The sequence below is a fragment of the Populus euphratica genome, unplaced genomic scaffold (assembly GCF_000495115.2).
Source record: "Populus euphratica unplaced genomic scaffold, PopEup_1.0 scaffold3.1, whole genome shotgun sequence".
Lineage (NCBI taxonomy): Eukaryota > Viridiplantae > Streptophyta > Magnoliopsida > Malpighiales > Salicaceae > Populus > Populus euphratica.
The window spans coordinates 1-23092 of NW_011499847.1; the positions used below are offsets into that span (position 1 = coordinate 1).

The window sequence follows — 23092 nt, forward strand, 5'->3', positions numbered from 1 at the left end:
AAATCAAAGCAGACCAATTAGATATTTTATAAACAGGTAAAATATTATATATATTGATAATCTTGCAGTGATTACCGGCCCAAAGATACATAATCACCAACTTATATTAATTAAATTTTTTTATTTAATCCATAAATTTAATTTATTTCAATAGATTTTACACACTTGAACTTATGACAGGTCGACTCGTTATAACCATTTGAGGTTTGAAAAATTTTAAAATGAAATTTATTTTTTTTCAATTTTATTATTTTTGTATTTAATTTTAAATCTACATCCTTAATTTAATATTCTCTTTTCTTTTCTTGTATTTCTTATTCTTGTTTAGGATTCTGAACGTTTTTCTTGGAAATGTTAATTTCAAACCTGTTTAAAGAGTTGTAATTACTTTTAAAAATACAGATAATTACATAAAAAAATTGTTCAGTTAATACAACTACAAACAAGGCTCTTGATTTTAAGATCTTAAAGTCAAGTCTATCTCCCTTGTTCTTTGTCTCCTTTTTTTTTCAAAAAAAAAGATTAGACTCTATCACTCTGTTAGGATGAATATTGTAGAATAAAATGATAGATCTATAACAATCTAACAAATGTTAATTAAAAAAAATTCCTCGGAATATTATAATTGCTTATCATTTCACTATTTTACAAACACAAAAAAACATATCATGAAATTAAGAAAGACACAATATTCTATCGTACTCAAATTCAGTGATCTCAGACATAAGCATTATACCAATGCTAAAAAGGGCACTTGATTTATTTATAGATTGTTGAATTTGATTCAATGCCATTCATTAAAAAAAAAATTGATTCCATGACATATAGAATTTAAATGGAAAGGAAAAAAAAAGAGATGAACATGGGCGTTCAAGTAAACTAGAAAAAATAATCAATTAAAAACTTGTTAATTAGGTAGATTAGTGACGGCTAATAAAATACTAATTAGTGGCTGGCTCCAATCCAACTAGGTTATTCCTAGTGTTCATGGACAGTGGTGGTAGCACTTGGGGCAATCAGTCTTTCGCTTTAAAAAGAGCCGCCTCTTCCCTTTCAAAGATCCCAAAAGCCACCAGCAGCATCTCTTCAAGTAATATCAACACCACCTCTTCTCTACAACATCGTACTCTCCGCCTCATCTGAAGAAACCTGGCCACCCCACCAAAGTAAGCTCCTTTTTCTCCCTAGTGTTAGGTTATTTTTCAGTGGTTTGATTCTCTTTGAAGTTTATGTTGTTTTGCTTGGTTCTATTTTTTTTTAATGTGATGTAGTTCTTGATTCTATGGAATCTGTGGGGTATGTAAAATGTCTGTGTCTTTCTGACAGTGGGAACCTCTCTCTCTCTCTCTCCCCCTCCCTCCCTCCTGTATCTTGTTTTGGTCGACAAGAACAAAACAAGTTTGAGTCTTTAATCAATTTGTGGTTCCTGTTTTTCGTTTTGTTTTCTAAATATTGAGGTTTAATGGAAAGGAAAATTACTGAAAACAACATCTTATTAATAGCCCTTTGATTTGTTTGACGTTTTTTTCAAGCCACTCGCTTGATTCTTAATTCTTACATGTTTCATTAAAGTTCTTTTATGATTTTTTAACTAGTTAGGTCTAGGATATTCGGTTTAGTCTTCAAATGGGTGACATTTTGGAAAGAAAGGGAAAATTGAGAAGCTGGGTTTGGAAGTTTAACACCAGTAGTGTTAGGAGTCAATCAATTGGTGAAAATGAGAGTTTTTATATTTTTATTGCGCCTCAGCCTTGTGATCAGGGCTTATTTGGGCTGTGAAAGCTCTAGTCTAAAAGTTTATTTTTTTTACTCGCTTTGCAACGAAAAGGAACCATCTTGCTAGCTGATCTTGCATTGTTTGTCGTGGAGCTAATTCTTGTGTATTGTTCCTGTGTTTTCCGGAGCTTGCTGCAAATTATGTTTGTGTGTACATGCTAAGCTGAGAATGTTTTGAATCTGGGTTGCCTATGATATCAAGTTTTTCTAGTTCCTTTATTACTGCTAAACTTCTTTAGCAATTAGCATTCTAACTAATTTTATGAACTTCGATTTACAAAAGAGTAGGGGATTGTTATTTTTCTTTCTTTCCAAGAATGAGTAGCTAATCTTGGCTTTTACTTCCTTTATGTTATCTTTTATAAGATGGAGCCTCGAGTGAAGAGCGGAGAGCCATTAGCTTGCTCTTCTCATAGTGCTCCAAAAATCAAATGCCTTCTCATTGTAGGAATGGATTATTTGGTTCCATTTTGTTGTGAATATAGGTGAGGCATACACTGCTACCCTGTTGTATTTAAATATGATGTGATTGTATGCTTGAAGGTATTTAAGAATCCATGGGCTAGGAGCAGGGAGCCTTTTATTTTTATTTTTTTAACTTGTTCTTAGGATTTCCTTGCTCAATACTTTTGAATTTTGATCAATGCTGCTTTTCCTGTCAATAATGATGCAGCTTCCTTAGCATGTCTGATTCGTTTTGTTGTGGTGCTATACAAATATGAAAACCTCCAATGAGATGGCTGTTGAGTGACACTGCCAATGAATGATTCAACAGTGGCTTTTATAAAATGGAATTTGGTACCTTGTCCTGCAATTTATTTCTTGCTGTAGGGTGACAAAAATTAGGGCTTTCAAATTCCATGCAAAAAGAATGGAACCATTCGATTCTTACAAGTATCAAAACATCTTATTAACCAGCTGACAATTTCTATTTTGTGTTCTGGAGTTAAGATGACAACAGTGAACGCTCCCTTCCAAAGCGTGGTCAAAACTGCACTCCAAAATCGGTTTACCAGCGCCATTGTCAAGAGCCCATCCTCACTGGGATCAGTAAGGAGTGTCGCTAAGTCATTTGGCTTTAAATGCTCCCCCAATTACAAAGCATCAATGGCAGTGTACAAGGTTAAGTTGATTACACCAGAAGGCACAGAGCATGAATTTGAAGCTCCAGATGACGTGTACATCCTAGATGCTGCTGAGAATGCAGGAATTGACCTGCCTTATTCTTGCAGGGCTGGGGCTTGCTCTACCTGTGCTGGGAAGGTGGCATCAGGTTCTGTCGACCAGTCTGATGGTTCGTTCCTCGATGAGAATCAAATGGGGGAGGGCTATCTTCTGACATGCATTTCCTATCCAACTTCTGACTGTGTGATTCACACTCACAAGGAAGGTGATCTTTACTGAGGGCTTTTGCAGTCAGAAATCGGAATTGACTTGGAATGTAGTTCTGTGATTGTTATGGATCATTGAAATGATGGTGAAGGCTGTCATAGACCTTTATTTCTGTAGGGATTTCGTCTTTGTTGTGTAATTCCAACATGGTTTCTTCTACACGGTACTGTAGTAAATAAATAGATGTTGCAATTGATTTCTGAAGTTTTCAGGGGTAATCTAAATCTAATTCACTCTTAACTCTCAAAGTTGAAACTTGCAAGCATGGCTGCAAAGTTGAGAAGGGGACAGCTACAAGGTAGATGCAAGGCAAGAAAACCAACAGAAACCAGTATTCATGCATAAGCAAAAGTAATATTGGGGTTTCAGTGAAATAAAGAATGGGGCATGGCCACTTCCAAAACATACAATGTTTGGGCTGAGCTGTCTTTATGCCCTTGGGATGGATAAAAAGGTTGTTTCCATGGTCGACTTGTACTCATGTTATCATAAGCCTAGCCCAGGACATTCAAGAGATAAAACGAAACTGAATATATTTTAAAGAGTCATATTAGATTTTAAGCTGCAAACAAATTATTCTCCTGCCACTTTTCATCAACAAACAAGAGCACATTTTGTATAGAAAAGATTGTAAATATCGATTAAAAGAGGCGAAAAAAATTGAGGCATGAAACCCTTTTCCTCCTTTGGTCAGAAAGAAAATTATAGTTGCTTTGTCTTTGAGTACTTTTGCTATGGTTTTGTAACAGTTCTTTCTCCATTTGTAAATCTTGTCAAAAACTAGAATAGAGGGCATATCGAGACAAGTGCTTGTGGCCAGATCAATTGGACTCTAGATACGAATCATGCAGAGCAACCCTTGCAATCAAAAGATAGCAACCACCCTGAAAAAAAAAACATATGAGGTTTTGCTCCTGAATCATTAAAAACAAATCTAGGAATTGATGGAATCAGGGCCTTGGAAGTAGAGCTAGGGATTCAGGGGGTGTTTGATGGTTTAACCCCTTGTCGCCAAAGGGAAAGCACACACCTCCTTGGTTTTGATTTGAGAAACCAGTGCCTTCATATCCTCATGGAGGGAGGCTGCTACCTAGCACCTCTGTTGTGTTTGTGGTTTCTCTGTCCCACATCGAAACGTTTTGCACAAAAGAGTGCAGACGCACAGTATAAAAAAAGAAGCATGAAATGTTATGAGGCATACCTTTCTCGGCCTTTTGGCTAAGATCAAGTGTAGTATCTGTTCTTATCAGTTTAATATCTGATACGTGGGCCAATGGCCCACACGATATTAAATTAATTTTTTAAGGGGGAGGGCCTGTTATAGTAGCTTGCTACTGGGGTTCTCAAGCGTCGCCTTTGCGTTGCACTATTGCATGGGCCTGGCGCGCCCCTCCAATTGTAGTTAAAAACGTTCCGTGTCATCAGCACCCAAGCAGCCATGTTATCAGCACTCAAGCAGGACAGGTTATGTGAGGTAGTCCAGTTTTGAGAATAATAGAGTTGGGCTTTTCAGAGTTTTGGGCTTTCACCACTAGACTACCTCACATAACCTATGGAAGCAAAAAAAATCTTGCTACTGGGGTTCTCAAGCGTCGCCTATGCGTTGCACTATTGCATTGGCCTGGCGCGCCTCTCCAAATTTAGTTAAAAACGTTTCAAGTTATCAGCACTAAAGCAGGACACAGGTTATGTGAGGTATTCGAGTTTTGAGACACTTTTCAGAGTTTTGGCTTCCATCATTTCTTGTTAGGTATCTCTCGTGGGTTTATTGTATTTGTAGCCCACGGAGACGATGGGCCCGTTGCATGGGGGGGCAATATGCTCTACGGATTCTGTCATTGTTTTCGAGTATTTTGCTGAAGCCAGAAGCCTGCATGTACAATCTCATGATTATATATTATCAATTGTGATTTAGGTTATTAGACCTTCATATCAACTTGGGTCAGTTATGGGAAACCCCTAACGTACAGGAGAAACAGAAACTTGCTCAGAGCTCACAAAACGATAACCCACCACATTGTCTACTAAATCACTTATTGCGGCTTGGCCTCTAAAACCGTTTGACAGTCACCTCCATTGGACATTGCATCTGGACCTCGTCCAGTATAGCCCATAAATAGCTAGAACTAGAAAAATCTGAAAACAGCAAGTTCTGTCGTTTAGATCTTTTACTTGCAGGTTCCCAAAAGAGTAGAGCCTGCATCTTTTCATAATAGCTCGAACATCAGCAAAATCTACATTAACCAAACCCGGCACCTATGGAAGCAAAAAAACGTCACCATTCAAGGAGAGGAAAAGGCAAAAACACTGCTGAGTATGATTGAGAAAGGAAAGGAATAAAAGACAGGAGACGGGCCTAGAGACACGGGATAAACCCAAAAAACCTTAAAATACAAGGATTTTAAGATACAAGGGTGGATGGAGTAGATATTGCCCCACAAGTGAAGGTTTCAGGTTCAAATCCCCCGCTAGAGAATTATAAATTGGGTGGGGAAAAAAAAAAGTATGGCTCATTAAAAATTTAGGATGGATAAAGGGTTTGTTCGGTGTTGTCTTTCAGTCTAAGTTTAAATTCGAGCTTCCATTAGATGAATGTTTCAAAGGATGGATAAAGGGTTTGTTCGGTGTTGTTCGAGCTTCCATTAGATGAATGTTTCACACAAACATGATCAGATTCGTTTACAAAATTCTTTCCAGGAAAATCACAACGACAGGTTTGCAATTTTCTTACTAATGAGATGATACGGATTTTAGATTACAACTGAAATTTTAAGAAATCCTGAGGAAACGTGTAGTGATATGGGAGAATATGGAATGCCATAGAGGATGGATTGGTCTTGGCATTCATTGGGTTTTTCAAACCGTGCTCTGCCCCCAAACCCTGAAAAAGGTGTCAAGGGTGATTTTTTTGCTAGGTAAAAAAATGTGTGTGTGTGTGTGTGTGTGTTATCCTAACAGGAAGTGTTTGTAATGGATCGTAAGTTGAGTTAGCTTGAAGATTTTGTGGAGGATGATGAGACCAAGATGGACTAGAATCTTCAACGAGTGGACGAGGCTGCCTCAGAGCTAGTGCGTTGTTTTTCTGGAGGAAAGTTTAACTTTATGATTTCAAAAAGACTACAAGCACATATTCGAAAGACCAGTTTTGACATTTAGCCTTCGCATCTTGATCACCGAAATCTCTTTGCGTTCCCCTGACATCTTCAGAGGCTGAGCAGGAGACAGAACCGGTGAGGCACCATTTCCTTTTTTGTTTCTCGTGATCTCTGAGAATCTCATTGTAATCTAAATCTAAACGAATTTTCCTTGAAAGAATTTTGTAAATGAATCTATCCTTCTTGGATTGTTTAAAAAATTCATCTGATGGGAACTCAGGATTGAAATATCCATGGATAAATACATCAAGCTCGAATCGAAAGACAACACAGAACACCCATTTGTCCATCCAAAATTCTAACGAGCCATACTATTTCTTTAAAAGAAAAATCCCATTTTTACTGCCAAAGTCCTTTTATCTATTTGGTTGATTGGATTCCTCGTGCCTGGATAACGCTTGAGTGACATGTCTGGGCTACGTTTGAACAGTGATTTTCAAAATATATTCGAATTAGAGTTTCATGTATTTTTTAAAACAATCCAGAAATGATTAATTTAATGGTTTCTTATAAACATAATTTTATAAAAAATCTTCTAATGGGAACTCAAAGTTGAAACATCTTGGAAATATTCGACTGCTGTAATTATTTTTTGTTGAAATCCTGTGTTGGTGAACTATGATTAGGCCTCGATTTAACACTTGATAGTGAAGCAAAAATGATCCGGCACCTTTTTTCAAGAAACTTGCATCGCAAACAAGGTTTGGCCCTTCAATTATCATATGAATGCTTGACATCTCAGTGCCTTCAATCCAACATTAGTTGAAAATCATGAAGAAAAAAGAAAAAAGGGGAAAGCGACTCGTCTTCTTTTATATTCCTTTCTTTTCCATTAACTTTTGCATGTGGCAGTCGCTCCTTCAAATGGACAAATCAACATTCACTCTCTATCATAGTCTGTTGTACATCATGATAGTGACAAAATATTATGTATTAATAAAAATCATGCTCGTAGGTAATGAGTATCTTCAATCTTTCCTTTTTTATTTCTGGAAAAAGTCTGGTCATTATTTGTAGCCCTTCAAGATTAAGCCTTTCATGAACATCTCACGAAAGTGAAGAATTTAGTATAATCTCCTGGGCCATAGAAAATGGCCACAGATATCTTTTCAGTGTAATTCTAATGGGGAATAGCAAAAAGCCTCTTTCCAATCCAGCTTTAAAACTAATGGAGAGTTCAGTATTTTCCTCCTTTTTTTTTTTCTTTTTTTTTCTTTTTTTTAAGAAGCACTATGTTCCTAGAGGACAACATCAGCCATCAAACGATGTCTTGAGATCTGGTTTCAGGTAGTTGGTACTCTGACAAGTGTGGTTACTCTGTTTTTAAGGTAAAGAATCATTATTAAAACTTCTTTTTTCATTTTGAAGCCATCGCATCCAATTCAGTGAGGATTTATTTTTTTTATCGAAATTCGATGAAAAGCACATGATTCCATCGTGGAATGTGTATGGATTAGATCTCTGTCAACAGAATTTTATCTAGAGTTAAAATATCCATGCAAGACTTGAAAATCAATAAAATATTTCCACTTTCGCACCTGAGATGTGATTTTGAAGAAACAGATGTTTAAACCGTCAGGACAACTCTTTCCATGTCCAAACCATCTCGTGGTTCTTCATACCAGTGAAGTTAAAGTCTCACGTCATCACATTGCAATACAATGTGAGTGTCATTTATGACAATGTTATGAAACCTAGCACTGTCCCGTGAATCAATTCAAAGGCTTGTTAATACGGGACTAAACTCAAGTCGAGCGTATCAATTTATTTTTCGATTTATATCAGTCGACAAAAGTTAAATTAATTTAATCTATATATTATATTTTAAAATGTATAAGAAAAACACCATAGAGATATTATGGATATAAATTTGTTATATGGTAAATTATAATGTAGATATTAAGTGTTTATACTGTGAACAATATTATAACACTATCGAGCATTATCTTTTTTATTCTTTAGTTAAAAAATGTTACTAAATTTAGCTTTGCTATTAGATCCACTACTACTGGATCTGGTTTTGCATACATAAAAAAATACATTATAAAAATACTACATGCATAGTATTATACTGTGAGCCACATTATAGACGCTTTTGCATACATAAAAAAATACATTATAATATTATACTGTGAGCCACATTATAGACACACAATATTTATAATGTGGACAACATTAAAGCACCAAAGAGCGTTTTCTTTACTTTACTGTTTTTTAGTTAAAAAGTATTGTTGACCTTTTGGATCAAGACCTAATAACAATGGGACTTGGCTACCACCAGACTCAATTGACTTATTCACCAAATCTAAAAATATTAGGTCTTGTTTTACAACTAAATTTAGAAATATTAGGTCAGATTTCACAATGAAAATCAATAATATTAAGTTTGTTTATCTAGCTGAACTCAATATTTTTATATTTTAATGGGTAGCCCTACTCTATATTATTGGGTTTGGCATTCTTGCCGAGCCCAAAACTTCTTGAATCCGGTTAAATAGTTAAATAATAACATTTGAGTTTGATGGCCTAACTAAACCCAATAATCTATAATCTAGCAGTTAAGCAATTTTATTTAAGGATATTAATGGTTGCTTTACCGTCAAATTCAAAACTATAATGTTTGGTTAGGACACTAAATCTAATTATCTTGCCTGCTAGATCCACTAATATTGGATCGAAATTGATAGAGAAATGGAAGGATAGTAAGTTCTCTTGAAATTCGAGGTTGTTATATGATAAATGAGTGTAAAGGCAAAGGAATGCAGTTATGTTAACGTGTGATAGCTGCTAGAGTATTGTGAATTTCAAGACACCAGCTAGCTAGTTATCACCGTTTAGGTTTCCTGAACAAGATTAATGGCCTCCATTGCCGTGTGCTTCTTGTACGGCTTGCCCGCTCCTCACCATCGTTCATGACCAGGCCAGGTTAAAATACTTCGACCCTGCCCAACCTTTTTCCAATTTAAGACTATGCTGTGGGAGAGAGAGCTCCATTCTGTATTTTGTTTTAACCTAAAGTTTAATTCTATCTGGTCAATGGAAATGGTTAGATATGTAAACATGTAACCCCACGTGTAAGATTTGATCTGTCGGAGACATGCCTAGAATCCGATAAGCTTTAATTCTTCAAGCAGTCTGTGCTGACTCTGAACCTGGATTTGGACTTTTGACTGTTTTGTTGGACTTTTGTTCTAATTAGAATTATAATAACCATGCACAGCTATATATATATATTGTTTAATTTATTAATTGTAGAGATCCATTGGATTCATGAGAGGTCGGCTGCAGGGAGGGATACCCTTTCCCTCTTCTTTTTATTCTCAATTTTTTTTTTAAATCCGATTTCAAGTCATTAAGTATAAGATGTGATTTTATTAATTGGAGAAAAACAAACATGACACGTGGAAATGCAGAGTGGGAGCCGACGTTCGATAGCGAGGAAGCCGCGTGATGGACGGTGGCTAACACGTGCACTCCACATAGGATTCGCGTCAGCGCTTGGACTGTTTAATAATTAAATGGTAATCTGTGTAATTCCTAATCTTACCCTTGTGGACTCCACCTCCGTGATCGTAATTTAAAATTGTTTTAATTTTAAATGCTAAATAACTAACAATTAAAGAGACTGATATCTTTCAAACTTGCATTTTAGTTTTTCTTACTCTTCCCTCCTTTCTCAAATCTATAGATAGAGTTTCCGTAGGATGCATGAATACATTTATATTTTCAGATTATAATGTAATTTATATTTTAAACTTTTATTTAATAATTTAAATTATTAAATAAAGATAGTTTTCATTATCAAATGATCTCAAATTTAAATTTTATTATTTTTATTTATTTAATAAACATTAAATATAAAATAATATAATCTCGGACTAATTTAAACTTGATATATATATATATATATATAACAGAGACATGAAATAAATATATCTTTGTATATTTTAACCCTTTTAAAATATCAATAATAAGCAACATGTCCTGTTTATCATCACTGTTCTCATCTTCCTTTGCAAGCGTCATCTCTAGAAAACTCATGAAGCATCAGAGCTCAAGCGGCAAAGGCTGTTTAACAAACTGTAAGGACAAAAACTGAGCTTTACCCGTTTATTTATTAATATTAATTAACTGTTTAGTAGTTTTGTTATTTCCTCCCTCCCTCTCTCTCTCTCTCTCTCTCTCTCTCTACGCTGTGGGCTGTCGCTTGTTGGTTTGGCCCCCATGGAAAAAGACCACCCTTTTGCTTCCTCTTCCTCTTTTCACCGCCTTCTTTCTTTCTTTCTACAAATCAATCAATTATAAACAAGATTCTCTGATCGACACTTGCTGGTGGCGCATCGTGTCGAGATCATGTTGGCCGGTGTTTACAAATTGTTATTTTTTAAAATCTTTTTTTATTTAAAGATATATTAAAATAATATTTTTTAATTCTTTAAAAATTATTTTCAACATTATCATATGAAAATGAAAAATTTAAAGAAAATAATAAAATAATCTTAAAATTCTTAAAAAAATCTTGAAAACACAAAAATATTAAACTGTTGTAATAACACTAGAAGAATTTCAGATCGAGGGATAAAGATTATATGCTCTCGTGATTAGGCTCGAGGAATATAGCACAGTTAATAACTCACGAGGTAAAACTCTTGATGACTGCTACTAATTACCATGTAGATGCATGTTCATCATTTCCTCACTGTGTTATTGTATCCTGTAAAATATTTTATAACAAATAGCATCTAATTTGATGTTGTTTTAGTTTAAATTAACGTTTTTTATTAAAAAAAAAAACTAATTACAAGAGCATGAAAATACATCCCCATAAATAAAGGTAAAATAAATGCAATAAAATACTAATCCTGATGCACAATAAAATATTTTTATTGTTTACCATTAAATAAATAAAAACAAGATGAACAATAAGATGCTTAGGTGTGCAATCTATTATTTAATCAACGAAGGGCGTGCGCTATAAGTTTACGTGCACATGTTCCCTTCCTTCTCATGGGTTTTTTTTTTAAAATAAAAAGTTCAGTAGTTTTATGAGTTGAAAATATAGAATTTTCGGCCACAAATTCGTACATGGTATGCTGAACTTATCTCCGACTGTATATTCAATTCAATTCCATCTTCATTTTCTCCTCAATAATTGTTTTTTTAACATATCTGGTCAGAGCAATTTCTTTTTCGCTTTCTTTGGCGTCCTCCACGCTGAGAATTGTCATGTTGCTGGCTATAACTAGCCACTGATCCTCACGCCATTAATTAATGATCCTTTACTGCGCCTGAGAAAAGGCTTCCCTTATCCTGTTTCCATGGCCGCCTCGCCCCATATCCCAGTATGTACATTGCTCGTGATCAACTCCCACTCGTACATTTGACCGGTACACGTGTATGATACGCATGATATCTCTAACGTATGGCAGTAACTCGAGAATGCCTTAACCGTTAAAACTTGTTCGAAACCCTATGAACCGCATCTTAAATCCACAAAATATAATATATATTCTCTTGATAGCAGGTGCGTGCATCCAAGAACAAAATCATTTCATAAATTTGCTAATAGCCATGTAAAATGTGACAGGACCAAGATGGAGACAGCTTTGTAATTACAGAAAAAAAACCCTTACGTCTAAGGAAAAAAGTGGACTTTAAAATACATAAAAAGGATTACAAAACAAAAAATGTATATAGGAGAGCTCAGAAAAACTGAATTCGCATTCCCATACTGATGTGAAAACTTGCTAAAAGCAGCCATCGCTATCTCTGACGCAGGGCAAACACTCTATAAATACCATAGCTTTTTATCTTGCAATACTGCTTTGTTAGCGGGCAAACAGAAAAGTCTAACTGTCTGTTGTGTGGCCTCGTTTAAACTAATATCAGATCAGTTATGGCCACTTACTCTGTCCATCTCCATCTTCTTTCCATGCTTCTCACTCTTTCAGGTTAGTTCTTTCTTGTTTCGACTGCCTTTTGCATGCATTGTTCTGCTTGTTTGTTTTCCAGGAAAGTGCGAGGAAAGAAAAATATATGCTTAAGTTGCTGGCTTAACTTGGTTGCCTTTTTTATTGTTGTATACTGTATATTCGAGCTTGGAAACCAAGGTCTGCGAAATTACCACCAATATTAAAATAACTGATCCCTTTTGCATTTATTTTCCTATGTCTGTGGTGAATTCAGCGGGATTTACCTGTTTTTGTGTTTCTTCTCTAGGCGGGTTCCCTTTTATGAGTTTGGAACTGGGACTTTAATCTAACTAGAGCTTGATGGGAATAATTATGAACTGGAAAGGATCCTGTTACTTGTTGAACATTCATTGTGGCATGCGAAGCTAGTAAATTTTATTCTTGTTCGAGTTTTAGACTGAGAAAGTTTTTTTATGTCCCTTCCGAGGTTTTTTTTTAAAAAAATATTTTGATATTTTTTTTCATGTGGGCATCATGATCATATTTTCTTCAATACATGTTTGCACGCATATTTTAATTTCGGATCCTGACTAGAAGCTAATCCCCGGATCTTCTGCATTTTTGAATTGTGTGTTGTGATGCTGGATGGTTCTGGTTCTTGTTCCTTTATTCTTTGGTTTTCCTATCATGGTTAAGTTTGTCCAACTGAAAACTCTGTTTTTCGGATTCAGGTGTCCGAGTCCTTGGTGCTGGGCTTGGAATTAACTATGGACAGATTGCCGACAACCTCCCATCTCCCTCCCGTGTTTCCGTGATGCTTCAATCCCTCGACGTCAGCAGGTTAAAACTCTATGATGCCGATCCCAAAGTCCTGCAGGCCTTTTCTAATTCAAGTGTTGAATTCATTGTTGGGATTGGGAACGAGTACCTCCAAGACATGGCTGACCCTGTCAAAGCTCAAAACTGGGTTCAACAGCATCTTCAACCCTACCTCGCTCAAACCAAAATCACTTGCATCTCTGTCGGGAACGAGGTGTTCATGAGCAATGATACTCAGTTATGGTCAAATCTCCTTCCGGCAATGAAGATGGTGCATAACACTCTTGTTAATCTTGGATTAGATAAACAAGTGATTGTCACTACTGCACATCCCTTTACCATCATAGGAAATTCATACCCTCCTTCATCCGGGACTTTCCGGCAAGATATTATCGAATACATGCATGCGATCTTGGATTTTCATTCTCAAACCAAGTCACCATTCCTTATCAACGCATATCCCTTTTTCGCATACAAGGATAACCCAGACCAAATACCTCTAGATTATGTCCTCTTCCAGCCTAACGAAGGGATGACAGATCCAAACACAAATCTGCATTATGATAATATGTTGTACGCTCAAGTAGATGCTGTGTATTCAGCAATTAAAGCAATCGGACATACAGATATTGAAGTTAAGATCTCAGAGACAGGTTGGCCATCCAAGGGGGATCCTACCGAGGTCGGATCAACACTACAAAACGCAGAGCTATATCATAGTAATCTGTTGAAGAGAATTCAGCAGAAGCAAGGCACACCAGCAAAACCATCCGTGCCGGTTGACATATATGTTTTTGCACTATTTAACGAGAATTTAAAGCCTGGTCCGACATCTGAAAGGAACTACGGGCTCTTTTATCCCGACGGCACTCCAGTTTTTAACATCAGATTGCAGGGCAATCTTCCTGGAATAATTTATTCCTCGGCATCCAATATAAAAGTAACTCATATTTTCTCTCATCATCACCATGTTTTGGTTTTAAACATAATTAACAACGAATCTAATCTCGTGTATTGCATTTCGAATGATCCTGCAGGCATTGTCCACCTTCACCTTGGTGATATCTGTTTTAGCATACTTGATCCATGCTTAGGTTACCTGAATTCCGGTGAACGAGGGATAGATAAACAACCAAAGTCTAACACCACAAATCGCATAGCCGCAGCAAGATTTTTTATAGGTGAGATACTGAGTTCATTTTAATTGAAACAGTGACCATCTCAAGTTCTGAATTCTTCAATGCAGAAATTGAATTCAACTAAAGTTGGCCTGCTCATTACCTAACCTGGTTAGGTTCAGATCAAATTGGTTGACTATCGATACTGTTTGATGTTCATGTGTATATATATATATATATATATATATATGGTTTTGCTTAGAATAGTCTGCAAATCACATGGTTGAGATTTCTGAATCATCTTATCAACTTTTTTTCCCCTCCGGATCTGTAAGGTAGAACCCATCTGATGTTGCCTACTTTGTGCATGCACCAAGTGGGGATGCTTTGACATACAGTGTCTGCTGTTTTGAAATCTAATTTTGATGTTGAAAAAAAAAAAATACAAATACACACTACAAATACACACACACACACCCAATGAGCCATCAATCCTCCTCCTCTCTAATAATGCATGTGAATCTTTCCTTGAGCAAAATTCTTGCCGCCTTCAACTAGACAAAAGTCCAAACTTGCTTCTATCAGGAAAAGAACCTGCTAGGGCCGGGCGGCTTTCGGCAGCAGTCTTTCAATATCTTCTTTATTGTTATTTTTTTCTGGATTCTCCAAAATGGATACCTCACCACTTTTGTATTGACTTTGAGCTCCATCTCTAAAGACGGCTACCTCTTTGTCTACACCTTTATTATCTCTATCGTAAAGGAGAATTTATCGCATCAGCCATAGTTGTATCGTTCTCCCATGTCTATTTCAAGTGAACATCAGTAGGCTTAACATTGCTGTCTGGTGAGCTCTTTGATATTTCATGAATACCAAAGGATGGTCCGGTCCAAAGTTTTTCTAGCATCATAGCTGTAGTAGTTTCCAACACGTCTAGGCATTAAGTATTCAAGTCCAAGTTACTTTCTCCGCTCAATACTTTTATTTTGTAAAAGCTAAGAACAAACGACTCTTCAGGTTTTTTATAGCAGTTTTTATTCCTCAGCCAGCCTTGTGGCTTCCAGTGAAAGATTAACTTTAACCCTTTTGTTGAATGAAAATTATGATTCATATTCAACACGTGTAACATCAATTGATACTTGAGCATAAAGTCGGCAGGTGGCTATCAACATCACGGACAACCTGCTTTCACACAGATACTTCTTGTTGCATCAGAAATGGCCCAAACAAGGATAAGATTTACATACAGGCGATTCCACTTGGCCCTTCGATAGAGTGACTAGCTAGCTCCTACCATGATATTTGATTCTCGGTCGCTACATAATCAAATATATAATGAGCTACCTTTACAAGACCTAAAAAAGTTGCTGCATCAATCTCTCTATGGTCCCCGGGCGGAGGGGTATACAAGGCTGAAGGGGGGCTGTAGACTAGGTAAAAAAATAAATCCTAACCTCCAAATGCAGCAATTAATAGTTTGAATAAGTTATGAAAAAAGTTTTTTCAGTGATTCTTAGATTGGCTAAATATATTCCCATTAAAAAACCCTCGCTTTGACATTAGAATTCCCATATCTTTTTTATGAAGATTTCAATAAATAAAAAATATATTATTTGAGATATCAGACAAAATATTATTAGAAGATTAATACTATTTATTATAAGAGTTTTTAGAATATATTTATTATTTTTGAATTATATCGAGGATTAATTAAAATAAATAAATTATAATCCTATCTTTGATTGACGTGTTAATTCGTTATATTTTGACTTTGTTCATTTTTATTACCATTACAAAGTAAACACTTTTAACAATAAAATATGTTAAAATTGTATTTCACAATAAAATAAAAAATAAGTTTTTAACATATTTTATGATGATTTACATTGGACGAAAACTTATTGAAGATATTAATTTAGATTCAATTATAGAAAAATTCTATTCCATAAAATATGAAAGGGTTTAATTTTGATAGTGTATTTTTTTTAATTTTATGTACTTTAAACTCGGATTAAAACTTTAATATTAACTTGAAAAATTTATATATATAAATGAATGATTAATTTTAAAAAATAATTTATATATATCTAATAGTCCAGGATAAAAAAACTGCTGACCCCGCCCTTGCTATAGTACCAATTGCTTTGTTAGATATTCTTGTTTGGCTCTTAGAGGCCACCATGTAATGTTGAAATGTTTAAGGAAAAAACAGAGACCAAGTTGTGCTAGCAGTTGGCTTGCACAAGCTGTGACATCCACAACATGTCACCTCGCCGGCCTTTTTGTGTGTTGGGGAGCTGCTACCGATTAATTATGATGTTCACAGCATGTAACTATAAGCTGCCACCAATTAATTATGATGTTCACAGCTTTTAACTATAATCTAACTTCTGGTGTTTTGTGATGTATTGCTCAACCACATGACTAATACACTGCCACAATATCTTTATGCAGGGAGAGAGAATGGCAGCAAGGGTCTTGTTCCGATCACACAAACACATGGCTAAAGCTGTTTCAGTGTCTAGCAAAGCATCTATACCAGTTTCATTGTGTACTGTTATTGAAAAAATGACATTAATCACTAACATGTCAGGATGCTGCATCCTGGATCGGTAGTTCTTCTATAGATTTAAATTATAGAAATATCGGGGGCAGTAAGGTGAATTTATGCTGGGCAGAGTTCTTCCTTCTCAAAAGAAAATAGAAAGTGAGAAGCTAGGTAGAATTGTTAAACTCAATTCTTGTTCAAATGCCTAACAAGGAAGAACACGTTGAAGATTTACAAAGCTTCAGCCAGTCTTGTTTCTGCATTTTGGGTGCCACAAGTTAATTATGAATAATATCCTTGTAATCATCGTAGTTATAAAATTCAATATAATTTGATGAGTCCGCCTATTAATTAATCTGTATGATATATCAAATTGTTTTTTTCTAAATCAATGTTGTTTTTAATTAAAAATAATAATTGTATTTTAAAAAAATCAAAACCATATGTTGTATTGGTTTAAAAAGATTGAATCTGCCTTTCAAATTCTTAACACAAGATTCGGTTATATATACATTCTCTAATGGAATTTCAGCTTTAGATGAGGAGGGCTAAGAAAACTTTCTAAGAAACACAGTGAAAGAAAGGCGACAAGCTTGAACTCTACTAAAATCAACAGGGTTAAAGTCATGTTTGTGTATACGTATATTTCAAAAAAAAAAAAAAATTCATGGAAGCCTTGATTTTTCAAGAGCCAATAAAAATTTTTATAAATTAATTAAGTAGATTGAATTTTTTTTTTTTTTTTTATAATGGTAGTAGCTTCCTGTAGACCTAGAGTAGCTATATCCCATATCTGTCGAAGTGGGATTTTGTGAGGTATAAAGAAACACTTGTCACGAGCCTTTTAGACAAATCATGCCCTGCCTTAGACTAAAATACAAAAAATATTAATTTTTTTATGATATTTATGTTATATATGAAAAAAAAAATTATGAAGGTTCTTACTTCTACTTTCAAATGTTCACATGGCAAAGCAACAATCTCAACGTGCTTTAAATTCATTCTTCTCTAAAGAAGCAAGCGCTGTGTGTTAACATTGATTGATATATATATATATTGAATTGATTTAATTTGAATTTATACTATATATTATTTAGTGTCATTAAGCCATATATATTTTAAGACTCTTATTTCTTAATCCTAACACAAATATGTGCTCTGTACATTTTTTTTTGAATTAGCACCATGCACCTTGATGGAGGGTTCATTTATCTATGCGTTAGAATTCGTGTTTTTTTTTAAAATACATCAATTAGTCATTTGGTTATGAATTGTTAAAAAATAAAAAATGTAGATCCCATTATTTATTTGTGGCTGAAACTAATTTTTAGAAAGCAAGGAATTCATACTTTTTGAAATTGCTAATTGCATTGTGAAGTGAACAGTGCAATTATAGTTTTTTAATATATTAATTTTTTAATAGATTTTTAAAAAAACTAAATTAAAGTGAATTAAATTTTTTCGCATCATAATGTGATTAATTTTTTTTTGAAAAACTAGAATAGAATAAATTAAATTTACTCACATGATAATATTAATTTTATATTTGATAATATTTTATCTAATTTTATTATACGCTCAAAAAATAATAAAAATTATAGTTGTTATCAGATGAGTTTTATACATAATATAATTATAAATTGTTTAATAGAATAATAAAAATTATTTTATATAAAGTATATATTTTATTAATATAAATATATATTTTTTAAATTATTTTATAACTTTAATTTTAAAAATATTTTCAATTAAATATATTAAACTAAATATATTAAATTATTATTTTTTTAATTTCAAGTATGATACCAAGTATGCACGAAGACCACTAATCATGGAAACGCACAAGTTCTTGGCAAAGAATTTCTTGCAGGTACATTACGGTCAATTCATGAACTTTATCTAAATCCGATGATTCCATGGAAGTATTTGTACCTAGCAAGAGTTTAAACATGAACACAGTACCCATTCCGAGCTATTCGCCGCGAGGCCACTTCCATAAAGATTACACACACACACACACGTGCATCTCTGGCCCTTGGCTACTAGGTGTCGGGCCACCGCCCAACTAAAATATATTGCATCCAGGCCAGCGACCTCATGAAATAATTACCAGGCCATACACTCTTTGCATGTAATAAAATATATAAATAAATAAAAGGCCGCTTATATATGTAAATGGAGTCATCAGCCGTACTCGACTTCGAATCATACGGCCACCATTGGTCCAACAGGCTTATGATCATGTTCCTTAGAACTGTCCTCTTGAATTAATCATTTAGAAAGACGCGAGGTAAATCAATTGTTGCTGTTTTATACCCAAGAAGGTATACTAGTTTCGTGATTTGTCGATGTGGTATTGTGTTTGGGCTTCTCAAAGGTCTCGCCTTTTTCACACTCCCAAGTTCCTACAAACGCCCTTCGCTCAGAAAAGTTTTACCCTTTTTCAAATCTTACAGTTGCATGTCAGATAGAATTAGATCAAGTGCGACGATCTACACGCGCGACAACGAGATTGCAATTTTTCAATTACTTTTGGCCCCTGAGAATTTACCAAAGCGAACCCGTTTTGAAATAGTGGCCCCATTTTTTTTGCTTTGAGCATGAGTTTTGTGGTTTCCTGTCCGTAAAATTGAATTCTGAAGGCATCGCAGCATAACCAAGTTGGAATTCTAGCCTAGTTGACAGAGAAAATGGCAAGTTGCCACTTAATGCATTGCTTGTAAGCAAACCATATGTGCTCAAACTATCAAGGATCCCAGGTGGTGTGAGAGAGAGTGCACTTTTTGGTCACTTCTAGCTTTGCCTTGTTTGCTGTCTACAATCCTGAATCAAATAACAGTGTGCTGTATACTTCAAGGCCAAAAGGAGATAAGATGACAGGATAACAGTGTTTGCTCTGGCAGCAAAGGTGAAGACGAGCGCTTTACATTTTGTCTCTGCAAATAAATTCCAACACTTTCTCGACTAAGTAAAAGTTTAACTTATCTGGTTACTTTGACAAGCTCACTTCAAATTTGTCTTGGGAAGAGTTTGAAATCCCAGTGACTTCAACTTTGCCATTCTAAGAAACCTTCGAAAAGTAAGATCGAATCATCGTTCTGAGGCTTCACATCATTGTTCAAATTTGAAAATTTCTTCCCTAAAATAAAAAATTTAAATACAAGAACTCATACCAACACACAAAAAAAAAAAAAAAATGCATACAAGAACTATCTCAATCTAGTATTGTAAAATGAAAAGTTCGGTGGTCAGTCATACGATACAAGAAATGGAATGACCATGGACATCAATTCATCATAATTAAATGTTGTTGTGCCGGTATGCCGCTTATCCTTCTCCTTAAATTTTTCAGTCAATCCCTGAAATCACAATGGATTTACAAGGTCACTTTAGGAACACAAACATGGAATCAAAGGATGAAAGTAACAAGAGTTTAAATTTGTAGGACTATGATCTTACCTTCAAAATCATGCCGCACCTGCACATCAAACACAATAAAACAAGTTTAGTCAGATCAGAAGTAAAGGTACTACAAATGCATACAAGAGCATCAGCATGGGAAAACTTACTCGACAAAACTGTCGAAATTGAGTTCAATCCTTTGGCCACTTCCATCATCATACTTAGAAATCAGAACCTGAAGAACCGATGATGGAATAGCAAGCCCAAGGCTATAAAGAGCATCCCTCAGTTCAAACAAATCAATTTTCCCACTCCTGTCTTTATCATATCTCTCAAATATGCCCTGCAAGAGAAAAACAAAGTTCTCTTTCAATTGCGAAAAAGCATGTCATGTAATAGCATAAGAAAATAGTGCTGAAAAAGCAAAGCCACTTAATGACAAGTATGTGGTTTGCCAACCAACTACTCAAATGATGTATGGTGAACCTAGAATTGGGTTGCATTGACAAACTAATCTGGTCCTTCTGCAATATAAAATATGCTCCTCCCTTATCAGTGAAAACCTTAAAATTTTGTTCCAAATGTTCATCAGCTATACGAGAAAGAGCACTCACCAAGTTATTCCAAATTTATTTATTGAGAATTCTGGTGTAAACTTTTCTTCTTGAAAAAAAGAAAAAGAATTTTTTTTCTCCTAGTTTTCCCCTTTCTCCCATCATCAATTCTATGGAAAGCTAACTTTATAATTGATTTGCCATATCAGAAGCAAAATGCTTTAGTAATAGATGTTGTGAAGGAGTTCCGAACACTGTTATTTGTCAATTGCTTTGCTTCTGCAGGAATTAATAATAGTTAAGAAAAACATATGCTTTTGAGATGAATGAGAATCAGAACAGCTATGCGAAGATAGGCCACTGTCAAATAATTCATCCAGCTAAATCAACTAAGTTTCACAATAGATTTTCCTGCAAAATCTAAATCAGCTATCCTACTCCATGTTTTAACCTTTCCTCGGTGTTATAAAGAATGAAGAGCATGGAATGGTTTAAATGCCTCGCATCCTCAAAGGCAATATATAAGAAGGAAATATGACCCAAGAGAAACAAGAAGAGACTGCTCACCCTCCATTGACCAAGACAACCCCATAAAGCAGCAAATTCTTTGGGTCCTGTATTAGGAAAGTTCAGCCAAATCAATACATGCAATGATACCAAAAAAGTTAAAGTAAAAGACATCATTGCAGATGAAACGAATCAAGGCATTCTCCCGCTGCCCAATTTGAACTGGCCAAGAAATTAATCAAAGAGAGAACCAAAATCCAATTTTATTTAGAAGCCAAAAACATTGGCATACAAAAATTAAGCTTAAATAGTTCTTCGATAGTGAAGCAAACAACAATCCAAGATCCAGTTTTTCTAGTACACAGCATGGTAAAACATGTCAAAATATCCAGTCACGGGTCATGAATTAAACCAATAAATCCAATTCAAAAAATGAAAGTTGAAATCTATGACAAGAAATTAACATCCAATGGACCCATATACTGATAACCTCTCAAATTGTCTTACAAAATCAAGAAAACTCAAGAACATCAATTAAACCCAAACCCCAACAAGAGAAAAGGAAATAAAGACCAACCACATCGTAGAGGATCATGAGGATTCTTGAAGAGAAACATGAGCAGCCTAATAGTCCTAATACTAAACCTTTGGTAACCAGAAGAAATAGCTTGTTGCAACTCGTTCTCGTCAATAAATCCACTCCTATCTCTATCAACCATCTCAAAGCTCCTAATAACATCTGGAGATGTCCCTGGTGGAAAACCTGAGTGCCCATATGAAGAGCTACCACCATTTCCCTGTCCATAATAAGACTGCTGCTGCTGCTGGTGGCTGTGGTTACTTTGATGAGAAGTACTGTATGCCTGACCTCGTTGATCATATGAATCAGGTAGAGATGGAGCAGAGGGTGCATGAGATGATGATGATGATCGTGGTTTTTTAGAGAAAAAAAACATGGTTCTTGATTCAAGAAATGCTTGAGAAACAAACGAGAAAGCTAGGTGCTTTTGTATTTGGGAGATTACTGAAGAGAGAATTTTTATGCTACCAATGCTTGTTGGCCTTCCTTAGCTTTTGCTTCTTGGCTTTGGTTACGGCTGCTTGCTTGAGTTAGCTTCGGGGTTTGAAAATGGTCAACTGGTTGTCTCGCCCCAGAGCTGGACATAATTTTGGTTGTTGATAAGTGATCGCCGTACACGTGTTTAATTTAAAAAAAAAACATGAAACAGGAGTGAAAGAATGACTTGCGTCGGCAACGAGAGGGACATCTTAAAACTTAACATGTGAAACAATAATCACTCGTGAAAATAAACATTCAGTGCTAATTTTAAAAGTTATAATTTAACTCTTTTATTTTAGATTTATTTTTTAAATATTATTAATTTAAATTTTATAAATTTTAATATTATTAAAAATTTATGTAATTATTAATTTTAAGATTTATAATATTAGTTAAAATATACACGATTTATTATATTAGATGCTTTTTACTACTTGGATTAACTTATATGTCACTATATTAATTATTTTTATTAAAATAATAATATTTTATTATTATTATAATCGTGTCACTAAAACTTTATTTTTGAATTAATGTAGTTCCATTTGATTAAAAATTAAAATACAAATAAAGCTTTGAATTTTAGACATTGGAAGATGAAAAAGGACTTGATAACTATGGTGTATTAGATATTTTTTTTCTTATAATAAGATTATATTATATGTTATTGGTATTAGCTGGAATTGAAAATATTTTTTTATTATTGTGAAGAAAGAGTCCAACGACCATATGTTCATGTTCTTATCCGGGTGAGGAGGAGATATTTTTGATATGTGAATTAATTTCGTGTAATTAATAAGATATTAATCATCAATACATGGTCGTCTTTCTTTGAGGAAAGATGAAACA

At 34.7% G+C, this 23092-nt stretch overlaps 3 protein-coding genes across 9 annotated transcripts; 2 read left to right on the plus strand and 1 right to left on the minus strand.

The window, feature by feature from the left end:
* The first annotated feature begins 962 nt into the window (after nucleotides 1-962).
* Nucleotides 963-3372, plus strand: LOC105138558 (ferredoxin, root R-B1). Of its 3 annotated transcripts, none has more exons than XM_011044687.1 (2): nucleotides 963-1166; nucleotides 2723-3372. In XM_011044687.1, the coding sequence occupies exon 2, from the start codon at nucleotides 2728-2730 to the stop codon at nucleotides 3178-3180; it is 453 nt and encodes a 150-aa protein (XP_011042989.1). In that variant the 5' UTR covers nucleotides 963-1166; nucleotides 2723-2727; the 3' UTR covers nucleotides 3181-3372. The 3 variants fall into 3 exon arrangements, with proteins under 3 accessions (XP_011042989.1, XP_011042982.1, XP_011042997.1); XM_011044680.1 differs by having other exon boundaries at nucleotides 966-1166; nucleotides 2728-3372; XM_011044695.1 differs by lacking the exon at nucleotides 963-1166 and adding an exon at nucleotides 1200-1796 and having other exon boundaries at nucleotides 2728-3372.
* Nucleotides 3373-12008: 8636 nt separating this feature from the next.
* LOC105138575 (glucan endo-1,3-beta-glucosidase 14) lies at nucleotides 12009-17023 on the plus strand. Of its 5 annotated transcripts, none has more exons than XR_844807.1 (4): nucleotides 12009-12274; nucleotides 12961-13994; nucleotides 14092-14235; nucleotides 16627-17023. XR_844807.1 is itself a non-coding variant. In XM_011044710.1 (3 exons), the coding sequence occupies exons 1-3, from the start codon at nucleotides 12220-12222 to the stop codon at nucleotides 14146-14148; spliced, it is 1146 nt and encodes a 381-aa protein (XP_011043012.1). In that variant the 5' UTR covers nucleotides 12010-12219; the 3' UTR covers nucleotides 14149-14409. The 5 variants fall into 5 exon arrangements, 2 of the variants coding, with proteins under 2 accessions (XP_011043012.1, XP_011043024.1); XR_844810.1 differs by lacking the exon at nucleotides 16627-17023 and adding an exon at nucleotides 15324-15541; XR_844812.1 differs by lacking the exon at nucleotides 16627-17023 and adding an exon at nucleotides 15331-15541.
* A 2878-nt stretch (nucleotides 17024-19901) lies between these two features.
* LOC105138601 (probable calcium-binding protein CML48) lies at nucleotides 19902-22384 on the minus strand. The gene is made up of 5 exons (XM_011044730.1): nucleotides 21761-22384; nucleotides 21244-21290; nucleotides 20290-20465; nucleotides 20180-20198; nucleotides 19902-20079 (listed from the first exon to the last, which is right to left on the minus strand). Exons 1-5 carry the CDS (start codon nucleotides 22137-22139, stop codon nucleotides 19969-19971), a joined length of 732 nt encoding a protein of 243 aa, XP_011043032.1. The 5' UTR covers nucleotides 22140-22384; the 3' UTR covers nucleotides 19902-19968.
* Between the last annotated feature and the right edge of the window lie 708 nt (nucleotides 22385-23092).